This window comes from Jaculus jaculus, chromosome 4, assembly GCF_020740685.1.
Source record: "Jaculus jaculus isolate mJacJac1 chromosome 4, mJacJac1.mat.Y.cur, whole genome shotgun sequence".
In the NCBI taxonomy this organism is placed as follows: domain Eukaryota; kingdom Metazoa; phylum Chordata; class Mammalia; order Rodentia; family Dipodidae; genus Jaculus; species Jaculus jaculus.
Window position 1 is genome coordinate 161,594,910 of NC_059105.1, and position 14,588 is coordinate 161,609,497.

The 14,588-nt window shown below is 42.4% G+C and overlaps 1 protein-coding gene across 1 annotated transcript in view; it reads right to left on the reverse strand.

Moving 5' to 3' along the window:
• LOC123460288 (butyrophilin subfamily 2 member A2-like) overlaps positions 1–14,588 on the reverse strand; it is a 44,312-nt gene that overhangs the window by 16,319 nt on the left and 13,405 nt on the right. Inside the window, exon 2 of the mRNA XM_045148468.1 lies at positions 9,328–9,380. Within this exon, the coding sequence (XP_045004403.1) occupies positions 9,328–9,380 (53 nt within the window). The remainder of the gene's footprint in view (positions 1–9,327; positions 9,381–14,588) is intronic.

Sequence of the window (14,588 nt, forward strand, 5' to 3'; positions counted from 1 at the left end):
CCCTACCTTGAAAACTCAAAAGATAAAAAAATAAGAAGAGGGCTAGAGAGATGGCTTAGCGGTTAAGCGCTTGCCTGTGGAGCCTAAGGACCCTGGTTCAAGGCTCGATTCCCCAGGACCCACATTAGCCAGATGCACAAGGGAGCGCACGCGTCTGGAGTTCGTTTGCAGTGGCTGGAGGCCCTGGCGTGCCCATTCTCTCTCTATCTGCCTCTTTCTCTCTCTGTCTGTTGCTCTCAAATAAATAAATAAAAATAAACAAAAAAAACTTAAAAAATCAAAATAAAAATAAATGAGGAGAGAGGAGAATAGGAATTACCTGACAGGTTAGGGAAGGGACAGAACGCTGAAGGAGGGGCACTTTCAGGGATAGGGGGTAGAGAAGGTGGGGAAGGAACTTCCACAAAAGTTAAGACAGCATGAATCAGCTCCATATAAACCCTCACTCTCTGGCTAGCATTCTATAAGATATAACCCCCAATAAAGGGAGAGAGGGGACAGTCTGAACAGAAGGTGAACAAAGCTTAACTTTAAAACCATGGACTCCCCGGCTGGAAAGATGGCTTAGCAGTTAAGGCACTTGCCTGCCAAGCCAGAAAACCCATGTTCAATCTTTCTCCAGATCCCACATAAGCCAGATGCACAAAGGTGAGGCAAGCACAAGGTTGCACATGCCCACTAGGTGGCACAAGTTTCTGGAGCTCGATTTCAGTGGTTGAGGCCCTGACGTGACAATTCATTCTCTCTCTCTCTCTTACTAAAAAAGAAAAAAAAAAATCATGGACTCTGGACAGTAAATCCTGAGGCCCAGAACTGGATTGCCCCCATAGTGAGCTGTTGGCTAGGGATGCCCATGAGGTCCCCAAAACACGTGATTCCTTACCAGAGCTAAAAGGTAAGACCCTAGTGCTGAAGACACCACTGGCTGTGGTCACTGGACATTGGAATACCATGCTGGAACTAAAAGGGAAACTAGCTCCCTCCTGGCTAGCCCGCCTGGTGTTGGGGAGCCCTACGGGAGCCGCCAGAGGACAATGGTCAAGGACAGCATGACTAAGCACGGAGCCCTGCTGACTATGAAATCAACCAGCCTGCCAAGAAGGACACACTTGTGCAATAGCAGCACACAGCCCTCGCCAGTAACCAACTGTTCTCTGATTGGACACAAGGCCCACTCAGTGGGAGAGAGAACTCCTATCCGGTACTGGGAACCAAGTCAGAATCCCATTGTCAGGAAACTCATAGACACTAGAGAGATGCCCGCACTGCTCTCTGAAAAAGAAGAGTGGGCTTGCCCAGCAAAAAGAAAAAAAAAAATCACTCAAAGTTTCATACCCCCTTTAACTCAAGCTGCTCTTGTTTGGAGAATCTTCTTAATTTTACAGATGGCAGAGAAAATGCAGGAGAACCACGACCCACTGATAAAACAAGTTAGCTGACTGCCCACTATGCCAGGGCCCAGGAGAAATTGTAGGGAAAGTGACAACGTGAATACTGCTCATACTGCTAGCCTGACAACCAGCCCCACGTTGATGATGACAAGCACGGTGATCAATCAAAGCCTATCAAAACAGAAATCCAGAGGCTACGGATAAGTCAACACTAAATCAGGCTGACAACAGGCTTGCTCTGGCTCAGGGAATATTGCCAAACAGGGTCAGAGAGATTGTAAGAGCCACAGAGTGGCAAGGAGTATCCCGAGGCATGGTCTTCCCAGTAGCCCACAGGGACTGACTGAGGCCTTCATGAGCCGTCAGTGAACACCATAACCCCACTAAAGAGGGTCTCCAGGGTAAAAGGAGCTGGGAAGAGGGGATAAAAGATCATTATAACCTCTTATATTTAATATAAAATAGAAATTAGTATTAAAACATATCTTGGGCTGGAGAGATGGCTTAGCGGTTAAGATTCTTGCCTGCAAAGCCAAAGGACTTAGGTTTGATTCCCCAGGACCCAAGTAAGCCAGATGCACAAGGTGGCACATGCATCTGGAGTTCGTTTGCAGTGGCTAGAGGTCCTGGCATGCCCATTCTCTCCCTCTCTCTCCCTCTCTCTCTCAAATGCATAAATAAAAATATTTTTAAAATAAAAATAAATTTAAAAAAGCAATCTACTAATACACCTAAAAAAAGAACATCATGGATTTAGCTTTGTGTCTGTTTTTTCCCATCCTCTCCTTCCCCTCCCCTCAAACCCTTCTATCCCTATTGTCTGGGCCTTGAGTTAACTATCAGGTATGCTTTTCCATGCTGAACCTGATCATCAGCACCAGGGTGAAGGAGACAGACCCTGAGGACACTCAACACCTACCAAAGCTGAGATCCAGAGGTTCCTAAGAGCTCATCACTGAAGTAGACTTAAAACTCACCCACCAAGGCTCAGAGAATTTTGAAGAAGAGGGAGTGGAAAGATTGTAAGAGCCACAGGTTAAGACATCATGCCCAGAGGCATTCCCTCCCCCACTGAAAATAACTGACTGCCACTCCCACAGCACATAACCCCATAGGGAATACCTGAAGCCCTACTGAGGAGGGTCCCTAGTGGAATGGGGGCAGGGATGAGGGAAAAGACAGTACTAATACATGATGTATCCATATGAAATATGTTGTTTATAATAATAGTAACAATAATAACAGAAAAAATAAAGAAGGAATATTAAAACTTTATCAAAGATAATAAATGTATTTTGTTCATGATTTTACTGTCTTTTGGAATTAAAATTTTCTATTTTTATATCATCAGGCTTATTCTGTTTTGGTTTTGTGACTGATTACATTTTTTAAATATTTTATTTTTATTTATTTATTGCAGAGGTGGGGGAGAGAGAGAGAGAGAATGGGCGCACACCGGAGCCTCCAGCCACTGCAAATGAACTCCAGATACATGTGCCCGCTTGTGCATGTGGTTTAGAAGAGTATGGGGAATGAAACCAGGGTCCTCAGGCTTCACAGTTAAGCGCCTTGAATGCTAAGCCATGCCTCATGCCCTACATTATTTTTTTAGAATTAAGAAAAAGGGTGAACCCAGAGAAATGGGGGGGTGGCGGGTGAGGTTTGCAAGGTGCGTGTTCTGCCTGCGCAACATTCTACTATGCTCAGCATGGCTGGAGTCGGCTGAAGTCGCAGCGGCTGCCTTGGCCTTATCGGGAAGCCACAGTGTCACCGCAGGCATTGGCTCCTGCGAGATTTACACTGGCAAGAGAAAAACGCCCCCGTGTACCACAGCCTTTCTGTCCCCTCAGTCACTTGCCAATCGAGAGTCCTTGCGTAAATAGAGCTAACTGGCAAAGCAGACGCCACTCCCAGAACCCCAGGCAAAGGAATTTGGAAAATGGCCCTTACTCTCCAGCTTTAGTAATTCAGGAAGGCACTGAACAAATCTATTCTATGGGCACAAACACCTCCCAGCCTGGGCAGTGTCCTCACTAGCAGACTGGAGTGCTCAGCCCTGCAATACCTCTATCACACCTTCCAAGGCTCAGGGTCCATTGCAGAAGAGGTGGCGGAAAGAATGTAAGAGCCAAAGGAAGGGTAGGACTCCTTACAACGTGCTCCTCCCAGACACAAAATGGCCTGGATACCCATGACCTCACAGTGCCTGACACTATCTACTCAAGACCATCATAATAGGAGGAAAAGATCACGATATCAAAATAAAAGAGAGACTGATTGTGAGGGGGAGGGGACATCATGGAAAATGGAGTTTCTGAGGGGAAAGTGGGGGGGGGGGAGAGGGCATTACCATGGGATATTGTTTACAATCATGGAAGTTGTTAATAAAAAAAAATTTTTTTTGAAAAGAAAAAAAAGAATCATGGAGAATGGAATTTCAAAGGAGAAAGTGTGGGGGGAGGGGGGAATTAACATGGGACTTTTTTTATAATCATGGAAAATGCTAATAAAAATTAAAAATAAATTAAAAAAATTAAAAAAAAAGAATCACAGCATGGGTTAGATTTCTGGCATGTTACAGCCAAAAGAACGTTGACATTTCCTCAGACTTAATGTTTTCAAACATTTCCCCAGAACTTATCTCTTCTTCCTTCTCTCTCATTCAACTAAATAAAAAATAGAGCTTTGCTAGCTGGGAGTGGGGGCGCACACCTTTAATCCCAACACTCGGGAGGCAGAGGTAGGAGGATCACGAAGATCACCATGAATTTGAGGCCCCCCTGAAACTACAGAGTGAATTCCAGGTCAGCCTGGGCTAGAGTGAGACCCTACCTCAAAAGACCAGAAAAAAAAAAAAAAAATAGAGGTTGCTGCCAAAAACAGATTAAGACCACATCAGGGGATCTCCTCTCCTCCTTCACCATTTCAACCAGAACTCTGCCTCTCTGCTTGTGAACTACGCATGCAGGTTGGGTGTGGTGGCTCATGCCTTTAATCCCATCACCTGGGAGGCAGAGAGGTAGGAGGACTGCCTAGATGGTGAATTTGAGGTTAGCCTGGGCTACAGCCAGAGCCTACCTCGAAAACAAACACAAACAAATAAACAAAACACTAAGAACCCGGGGGGTGGGGTGCATGTCTTTAATCCCAGCACTTGGAGGCTGAGGTAGGAGGATCTGGTGAGTTCAAGGCCATCCTAAATGCCTAGATGACTGAGAGAAAATAATGAAACTTAAGAATTATGAAAGGTGGGTGCCGAGCATGGTGGCGTATGCTTTTTATCCCAGCACTGGGGAGGCTCAAGTAGGAGGATTGAGGAGGTTAAGGCCAGCCTGGGCTAAAATGAGAGGGTACCTTAAAACAAACAAAAGGAATTATGAAAGGCGGGGCTCCCATCCAGCATCAGTGAACATGGAGGAGTTTAGTTCCCCTGGGGACCAAAGTTGGGATCGCTCCCCAAAGTAACTCTGGTATTAAGCTGAGATTTTTACTGTCATTTTACAGTGTCCATAGCTGAGGGGAGGGGCAGGCCGGCAGCTGGTTCGCAGAAGCAGGACGTGACAGTTAGCTTGTGCAAGTCTGTACGACTCAAAACAATTTTTCAAAATGTACCTATGAATCAACACGCATACGGATCATGTAGGCCGGTCACCCTAACTGTGAGCTCTGTTTTACTCTATTATAGTCTAAAGTGTCCTTCCCTCTTATCATTTCCTCTGGGCCCCCCCTTAAACCATTCTCTCTTTGGGATTCCTTCAGCTCCTCAGCAGCTAACTCCTGCAGTGACTTAGTGCACCAGAGTGGGTTTTCACCTTCTTTTCCACTACCGGCAAAAACAGCTGACTCTCCTCCTCCTAGTGCGTGCAAACTTCTGCCCAGATGCTTCAACCTTTAGACTTGAAGTGAAGCATGGGTTCCGCTTGGAAATGTCTCAGACCTTTGAACTCCGACTAAAATTATACCTCTGGGCCTGGAGGGATGGCCTAGCAGTTAAAGTGCTGGCCTGCAAAGCCAAAGGACCTGGGTTCGATTCCCCAGGACCCACGTAAGCCAGATGCACAAGGTGGCACATGCGACTGGAGTTCGTTTGCAGCGGCTGAAGACCCTGACGTGCCCATTCTCTCTCTCGCTCTCTTTATCTCTCTCAAATAAATAAATAAAAATTTTAAAATAAATAAATAGAATTATGCTTCTCGTTCTTCTGGGTTCTACCTTGCCAAAAGCACATCTAAGACTCTCTCTCTCTCTCTCCACTCCTCCTTTTCTGAAGAACCCTGATTACATCAAATTATACTTATTGTTTACAATGTACTAAACATATTCTAAGAGCGTTTCTTTCCTCAATCTGTCTACTATGTTGGAATAGTTGCTACCATCAGCTCCATGTCACTACTGAGAAAATCAAGGCATCAAGGGACGTGTGTTGCTCAGGGATGCAGAGTTTGTGAGCAGTTGACTATGTTGAAACCCAGAAATCTGGCTCCAAAGCTGTCCATGTGAAATGTGTTCTTTCATCTCCCAGTAACACTCTTTCTAAATATGAGGAGTGAAGGAAATGAATGAATGAATTAATGAACATGACTATCAGGCAAGGCAAAATGGAAAGAAATGGGCAGGAAGAAACAACTTACGTAAACTTTAGAAGCATGGAGTTTCAAATTTAAAAACCAAATTGTGGGCTAGGAAGATTGCTCAATGGTTAAAAGGCACTTCCTTGTAAAGCCTGATAGCCCTAGGTTCAATTCTCCGGTACCCATGTAAAGGCAGATGTGCAAAGTGGCCCATGTATCTGGAGTTCACTTGCAATGGCAAGAGGGCCTGGCATACCAATACTCTTTCTCTCTCTCTTTCTCCCCCTCTCTCCCTTGCTCTCAAATAAATATAGTAAAAGTATTTTAAAAATAAAACCAAGTTGCTTAGCCTGGTGTGGTGGTGCACGCCTTTAATCCCAGCACTCGGGAGGCAGGGGTAGGAGGATCACCGAGAGTTTGAGGCCACCCTGAGACAACATAGTGAATTCCAGGTCAGCCTGGGCTAGAGTGAGACCTCAAAAACAAATAAACAAACAAAAAAAGCTGTGCATGGTGGCTTATGCCTTTAATCTCAGCAATCAGGAGGAACAGGTAGGTGGATCACTGTGAACTTGAGGCTAGCCTGAGACTACACAGTGAATTCCAGGTCAGACTGGACTAGAGAGAGACCCTACCTTGAAAAAAAAAAAAAACAAAAAAAGAGGGGGATGGAGAGATGGCTTAGCGCTTAAGGCACTTACCTATGAGGCCGAAGGACCCAGGTTTGATTCCCCAGAACCCATGTAAGCCAGATGCACATGGTGTTGCCTTTGTCTGGAGTTCATTTGCACTAGCTAGAGGCCCTGGCATGCTCATTCTCTTTCTCTCTCTCATAAATAAATAAATAGTATATAATATATATATATATATATATATATATATGTGTGTGTGTGTGTGTGTGTGTGTGTGTGTGTGTGTATGTATGTACATACATATATATACATATATATATATATATATATATATATATATATATATATATATATATATGCTGTGTCTTTAAAATCCTGGTCTAAAGAATTGTAAACCCAAGTTCTAGTTCAAAGTAACCCCTTTGTTTCCTTGCATATAATTAGGATAATGACACTTGCCCCAGGGTTGTTATGAAGTACCTTGGGGTCTTAGGGACTGTTTTTATATGACAGCACTCAGCCATTTTTCCAGAGGGACAGAAATAGGAGAGCAGATGGATGGCTTCTTTAGTAGGCGGCCCACACTCCTCGCATTTCTTTCACAGGAATATGTAGTTTACTCCAGAGGTTTCTTGATTTTAACATCTAGGGTTCAACCCAGGAGATCCTGTTACAGCAGCTTCGGTTATGGCCTCAGGGGAAGGAGCGAAAGAGTGCTATCCAAAGACACACTAGTCTGTAAATGATGAAACACAATCTACTGAGGATGGAACTGGTCATCTAAGAGCCAGCTTTTAACTGGTGTGTCTGCATATGGTGCTACTTGAATCTCATTCCGCCTTTGTCTTTTTCCAATCGATGTTATTTCTAGGCCATTGTATCTTTAGCTTCCCAAGGCCTAAGAATCTGAAGCAAAAATCTCAGGAGAAAAAGACTAAACATATTTGAAAACTATACAAAAATACTCCCAGTGTCTAAAGCACATGCTAAAGTACTTCACAGCTAATGCTATTGTGACAAATTGCTGTAGGATATATTATTAGAATGAACAGATACCTGTCTTGCTCTCACTACATTCCTTTTATGTATTTGTTTAAAAAAATATTTGAGAGAGAGAGAAAGAGGGAGAGAGAGAGAATGGGCACAACAGGGCCTCTAGCCACTGCAAACTAACTCCAGATGCATGTGTCCCCTTGTGCGCATGGCTTATGTGGGTCCTGGAGAATCAAACCAGCATCTTTTGGCTTTGCAGGCAAATGCCTTAACCGCTAAGCTATCTCTCCAGCCCCCTTTTATGTATTTTATTTTAAAGACATAAGCTGGGTGTGGTGGCACATGCCTTTATTTTATTTTTACTTATTTGAGAGAAAGAGGCAGAAAGAAAGAGAGAGAGAGAGAGAATGGGCACGCCAGGGCTTCCCGCCGCTATGTTATGGTGCTTGATCTCGGTGCGGAGTGATATATTGTATTGCAGGATGTAGAAATACAGTAACTTCTTTAGGAACTTTGAGTTAGCCAAATTTCATTAATTCCAACATCTTTAACATTATTGTGGACTTGAGGCCAAAGAGTTATGTAAGCTCTGTGTTGACTGTCCATCCAGATTTTTTCAGGACAGAGGTTATTTCAAATATTCTGGTTACTAGACTATAAACTGACACTTGTCAATTCACTTGAATTGTGGATTCTAGATTGCTGGAGACTTTGTCTATATATATATATATATAGACAAAGTCTCCAGCAAAATATCTATATCTATATCTATATGTGTGTATATATATATGTGTATATATGTGTGTATATATGTATACATATATGTATATATATGTATATATATGTGTATATATATTCTCAACATATACACATGTACAATATATTATATATAATACATATATGTTAGGAAGTTTATACTATCCATGTAAATAACTGGGGTTCATTTGCAGTGGCTAGAGGTCCTGAGATGCCCATCCTCTCTCTAATTTCTTCACTGTGTATCTCAAATAAATAAAATAAAATAAGATAAAATTCTAAGAAAGAGATAGAGAAAGAATGAACAATAATGCTTTATAATATATGTTTCTTATATTCTCCTATCTACTCTTCACCATTTCTTTTTTTTATCTTTTTCCCCAATTTTTATTAACATTTTCCATGATTATAAAAAATATCCCACAGTAATACCTTCCCTCCCCTCCCACCTTTCCCTTTGAAATTCCATTCTCCAGCATATCCCCTCCCATCTCAATCAGTCTCTCTTTATTTTGATGTCATGATCTTTTCCTCCTCTTATGATGGTCTTGTGTAGGTATCTTCACCATTTCTTATAAAGCAAATATGCTTGATTTGTTTTTCATAGTTAACAAATGAGAAGGCTGAGGGTTGAAGACATGAAGCCATTTGTTTGATTGGTTGATTTTCTAAATTTTTTCTGATTTATTTTTACTTATTTATTTATTAGAGACCAAGAGAGGGACACACACAGAGAGAGATAATGGGTGTCCCAGGTCCTCTAGTCACTGCAAATGAACTCCAGATGCATGCACCACCATGAGCTTTGGCTTATGTGGGAGGGACCTGGAGAACCGAACCTGAGTCCTTAGGCTTCGCGGGCAAGCGTCTTAACCACGAAGCCATCTCTCCCGCCCTGATGGGTTGGTTTTTTTAATCTCCACATCACTGTCCTCACTATCCCCACAGAGACACCAGATACAAAGGTTTCGAAAAACAACTCACCGATTCCACGAAGAAGCAGAAGCAGGTTGACACACACCAGAAGGAAAGACATTCTGTGAGGAACAAAAAGAAAAAAAAGAAAAGCAGAGAATTTGCTGCATCTAAGAGAGTGTGGGCCATCATAGCCAGGGCCACCTGCTATGGGAAGAGGAAGGCCTCCATGGGTTACCACGCCTTCTCCTGATGCCCTCAGCAGAGAGGGTTGCCAGCACCCAAGCTCCCATGGGGGACTGTCATTTGAGTCAAGTTCACTCCCGGTCCTGGGCACATTTGTATGTCTCTATGAGCCTGGAACTCTCTCTCTCCCTCTCCATCACCTGCACATCCATCTCTCTAGGTGAATCACATTGAATACCTCGGGATCCAGAGTCAGTGCTCAAAGATGCTATTTGAAAGACCAGTGAGTGACAGGATTGCAAGAAACGCTCACTGGCCTCTCTGAACAGAGCCTCAGCAAGCTGGCAATAAAAGACGCAAAGCTAGCAGATGTTTAGGTGCATTTGTGAAGTTGTGAAGGGCTATTTCCCAAGCAGAAACAATTATCAGGACCCGCAAGCCTGTCCAGCCAAGGTGACATTTGAATGGAATGGTCTTGCTACACCCAAATTGGAAGGCGGGGAGAAGCCCCCCCCCCGAGGACTTCCTGCACAAATGTGTGCCTGTATGCAGGCGAAGCCGCAGTGCTCAAAGCTGAATCCGTCTTCTCACTCTAGCCTTATCTTTCACTGCTCCCACACTTTTAACTTCCTCTAGGGTACCCCAACATCCACGTTTGGCACCTCTCATTGATCCCCCACTAGTTACTTCTTCAAAACTCTGCTCAAGTAACCAGCCCTCTCATAACCTTCTCTAAGCCCATACCCAGTTAAGCATTCCTTCTTTTTTTTAAATTTTTTTTGTTTATTTTTACTTATTTGAGAGCGACAGAGAGAGAGAGAGAGAGGCAGATAGAGAGAGAGAATGAGCGCGCCAGGGCCTCCAGCCACTGCAAACAGAACTCCAGACACGTGCGCCCCCTTGTGCATCTGGCTAACGTGGGTCCTGGGGAACCGAGCCTCGAACTGGGGTCCTTAGGCTTCACAGGCAAGAGCTTAACCGCTAAGCCATCTCTCCAGCCCAATTCCTTCTTATCTTAAATGTTTTGCTGCATGAATCACATTGTGGAAAATTATTTCTTTACTTTTCGTTCGTCCCTTGCGCGCTTGCTTGCTTGCTTGCTTGCTTGCTTGCTTGCTTGCTTGCCTTCCTTCCTTCCTTCCTTCCTTCCTTCCTTCCTTCCTTCCTTCTTTCTTTCTTTCTTTCTTTTTTTCAAGGTAGGGTCTCACTCTGGTCCAAGCTGACCTGGAATTCACTATGTAGTCTCAGGGTGGCCTTGAACTCACGGAGAACCTCCTACTTCTGCCTCCCGAGTTTGTCCCTTTCTATTTTAAAGAGTATCATGTCCTGGCTTCTTCTTCCTGATATATATTTTTTAAAAGGTGGGGAGGGAACCCACCAGTCTCTTCCAGGTCTACCTATGATCCAGTATAAATACTAACTATAAGCCCAAATGCTTACAAATGTCAAGTTTAATCTTCAAAAATAAGGTGGTTACTGTTGCTAGATCTTATAAGTGAGCAAAGTAAGATGTAGGGAAGTATATAAAGTTCACCCCAGGGCACACAGCTAAGATTCTCACCCTGAAGGTCAGCTGAAACATGCATTCTATGTAAATTCTGGCCTGGCATCCTTTAAAGCCCCGTCTTTCAGGTTGTCCACCAGGAGAACAGAAAGTCCTGGGGCTGGTTAGGCAGATGGCCCTGTGGAACATTACAGTAAGTTTCTGTCTAGAGACCTATTACATCCTAGAAAAACATGCGCTCTGTGGGTTGAATATTAACGGATACAGAAATCTCAGAAGACAAGATCAAGAAGTACCTCTTGCCAGCCAGTAACAAGCACAACATTTCTGGGGTCAGTGGGAGAAGAAAAAAAAAAACAGTGTCATACATAACTTAGTGATTGACACCATATATTTCAAAAATACATTTCCCTGGAGCTGGAGAGATGGCTTAGTGGTAAAGGCACTTGACTGCCATGCCAAAGGACCCAGGTACGATTCTCCAGAACCCACGTAAAGCCAAATGCACAAGGTTGTGCATGCTTCTGGAGTTTGTTTTCAGTGGCTAGAGTCCCTGGAGTACCCATTCTCTATCTCAAATAAAACACTAAAGCATGTGTGTGTGTATAGATATAGATATAGATATAGATATAGATATAGATATAGATATAGATATAGATATAGATATAGATAGATATAGATATAGATATAGATATAGATATAGATATAGATAGATATAGATATAGATATATAGTCCCTGGCAGATTCAGTAAAATATTTTTTATAGTTTTTTAAACATTTCATTTATCTATTTTATTTATTTACTTGGCAGTAAAATATTTTATAACATATCTAAATGAGTAAAACCCTAAAAGACACTATGGCAGATAAAAGTTACTAGAGCTATAGTTAATAGAGAAAAGGACCACAGTAAAATGTTATGGAGTAAAAAAAATTATAAGTCGGGCTTGGTGGTGCATGCCTTTAATCCCAGCACTCGGGAGGCAGAGGTAGGAGGATCGCCGTGAGTTTGAGGCCACCCTGAGACTGCATAGTGAATTCCAGGTCAGCCTGAGCTGGAGTGAGGCCCTACCTCAAAGCAACAACAACAAAAAAAAAATTATGAAAACATACCTTTTAAACTTGACAAAATTTTATTATCTATTTTTGATATGAAATCTTGTCATCTTTAGGAAAGATGGAAATACCAAGGCCTTGTTGATTGCCCTTACCCCTCAGTCATAACTTTGATTCCATTGCACATCCATTCCGTTTTGTCCTCCCAATGTTCTCATTCACTTAATAATCCTTGTCTTTAATGACCCTAACAGTGAGACAGCCTTCTTATAAATTTCGTTTTGAAAAAAAAAGCAAACTAGAAAAGAATAAAGACATTAAAATCCCTTTTGGGGAGTGGAATACTGGAGCATATCACTTTAATTCTCTTTATATTATAGCCTGTGTATATTAATTTTAAATATTACACACATTTTAACAAATATAAAATCACTAGTCTGTCTTACAGTTACTTATATTCGTGTCCTCCACTAGGCTATATGTTCCGCCAAAACAGAACTAAGTTTTCTTTGTATTTTATACATCTCTCATGATGTTCCATGTCCTTTTAGGTTCATTAAGTGTTTATTGGATTAACTGAATCAAATCTATCTGATTTAGATTCCTGAAAAGCTTTACTGTAAAGCAATCAAAAACTAGGAAATTCATGCACTACTAATGGTAAGACTAAAACATCCCAATTATCCAGCAAGTTCCAGCCATACACTCAGGTGTTGACTGGAGGATTTATGCCCTCTTGACCTCTGAGGGTTTGCAGAAAAACAATGAGAAGTTAGGAACCAGCTCTCCGCAGTAGCAAGACTATAAAGGAGCAAACACAAGTGGAGTTCGATATCTCAGCACGGTAGCCACACTGCCAGTCACCTAAGCGAGTGGCCATCAGTTCAAATCAAATAGATAGTCCTTTATGGAAAGAGCTTACCTGCGTCCCTCCGATCAGCCAGGTGAGAAACAAGCGAGGTGGAGTCAGCCTGTCTTCAAAAGGACCATTGCATACCAGTCCGCAGGGAGAGGGCTTGGAGACACTGCTATTACCAAGCTGTCGCCCCAGATGCTCAGTGAAGAACTCTAGGAGAAAGTATTTCTGCAGCTGTATCTGTCAGCTAAAAAGTCTTCCCAAGGCATTATGGCAATACTACAAAACTAAATGGAAACCATAATGTCTGATAGTGGGTAATTTTTCTCTACCTTTTTTTTTTTTCCTTTGAGGCAAGTCCAACAGACAGGGCTTTTTTTTTCCTTTTTTTTTTATTTTTATTTTTATTTATTTATTTGATAGTGACAGAGAGAGAAAGAGGCAGATAGGGAGAGAAGAGAGAGAACCAGCACGCCAGGGCTTCTAGCCACTGCAAACGAACTCCGGATGCGTGCACCCCCTTGTGCATCTGGCTAACGTGGGTCCTGGGGAACTGAGCCTCGAACCAGGGTCCTTAGGCAAGCGCTTAACTGCTAAGCCATCTCTCCAGCCCTCCTTTCTTTCTTTCTTTCTTTTTTTAATGGGTGTGTTTGTGAGACAGAGAGAGGTAGGAGAGAGGTCTGGTGCGTCAGGGTCTCCAGCCACTGGAATCAAACTCAAGATGCATGGCCCACCTTCTGTGCATATATGACTGCACACTTGTGTCACCTTGTGTGTCTGGCTTATGTGGGACCTGGAGAGTCAAACATGGGTCCTTAGGCTTCTCAAACAAGCACCTTAACTGCTAAGCCACCTCTCCAGCCTTGTACCCATTTTTTCACAGTTTTGTATGCTGTCTTAATATGAATGGAACCACTTTTCAACTTGAGCCATTTTAATCAAAACAAAACAACCAAAGTAATAAGTGTTAAAATATAGCATAAATATCCAAAAACAAACATGCTAATTCTAGTTAGGAATATAATTATGATGTTACTTTTTAAAAATTTTTGTTTAATTTAATTTATTTATTTGAAACAACAGGTAGACAGAAAGAGAAAGAGGCAGAGACAGAATGGGCACATGAGGGCTTCCAGCCACTGCAAAAGAACTCCAGATGCATGTGCCACCTTGTGTATCTGGCTTATGTGGGTCCTAGAGAATCAAGCCTTGAACCAGGGTCCTTAGGCTTCTCAGGCTAGCGCTTAATTGCTGAGCCATCTCTCCAGCCCATGATGTTACTTTTTTAAAAAAATATATTTTTATTTTATTTATTTGTTTGAGATAGAGAAAGAATAGGCACGCTAGGACCTCCAGCCACTGCAAACAAACTCCAGGCACGTGTGTCACCATGTATATCTGACTTATGTGGGTTCTGGGGAGTTGAACCTGGATCCTTAGATTTTGTAGGCAAGCATCTTAACTACTAAGCCATCTCTCCAGCCTACATTATTTTATAATCCATAATTATGTTTAGGAAATCACACAGTCACTGATTTGAATGAGATACATACATTTGTAGCAAAGCTTTGTAGTTACAGAAAAAAATTAGAACGTTTTAATATCTGTGCTGCTGAAGCAAACATTTGTACCCATTGTTTGAAGAATTAAATAGTGTAGGCAACCATGATGTGTTGGTAAAAAATCAAACTATAGAACTTAGTGTGTTACTTAGTGTGTGTGTGTGTG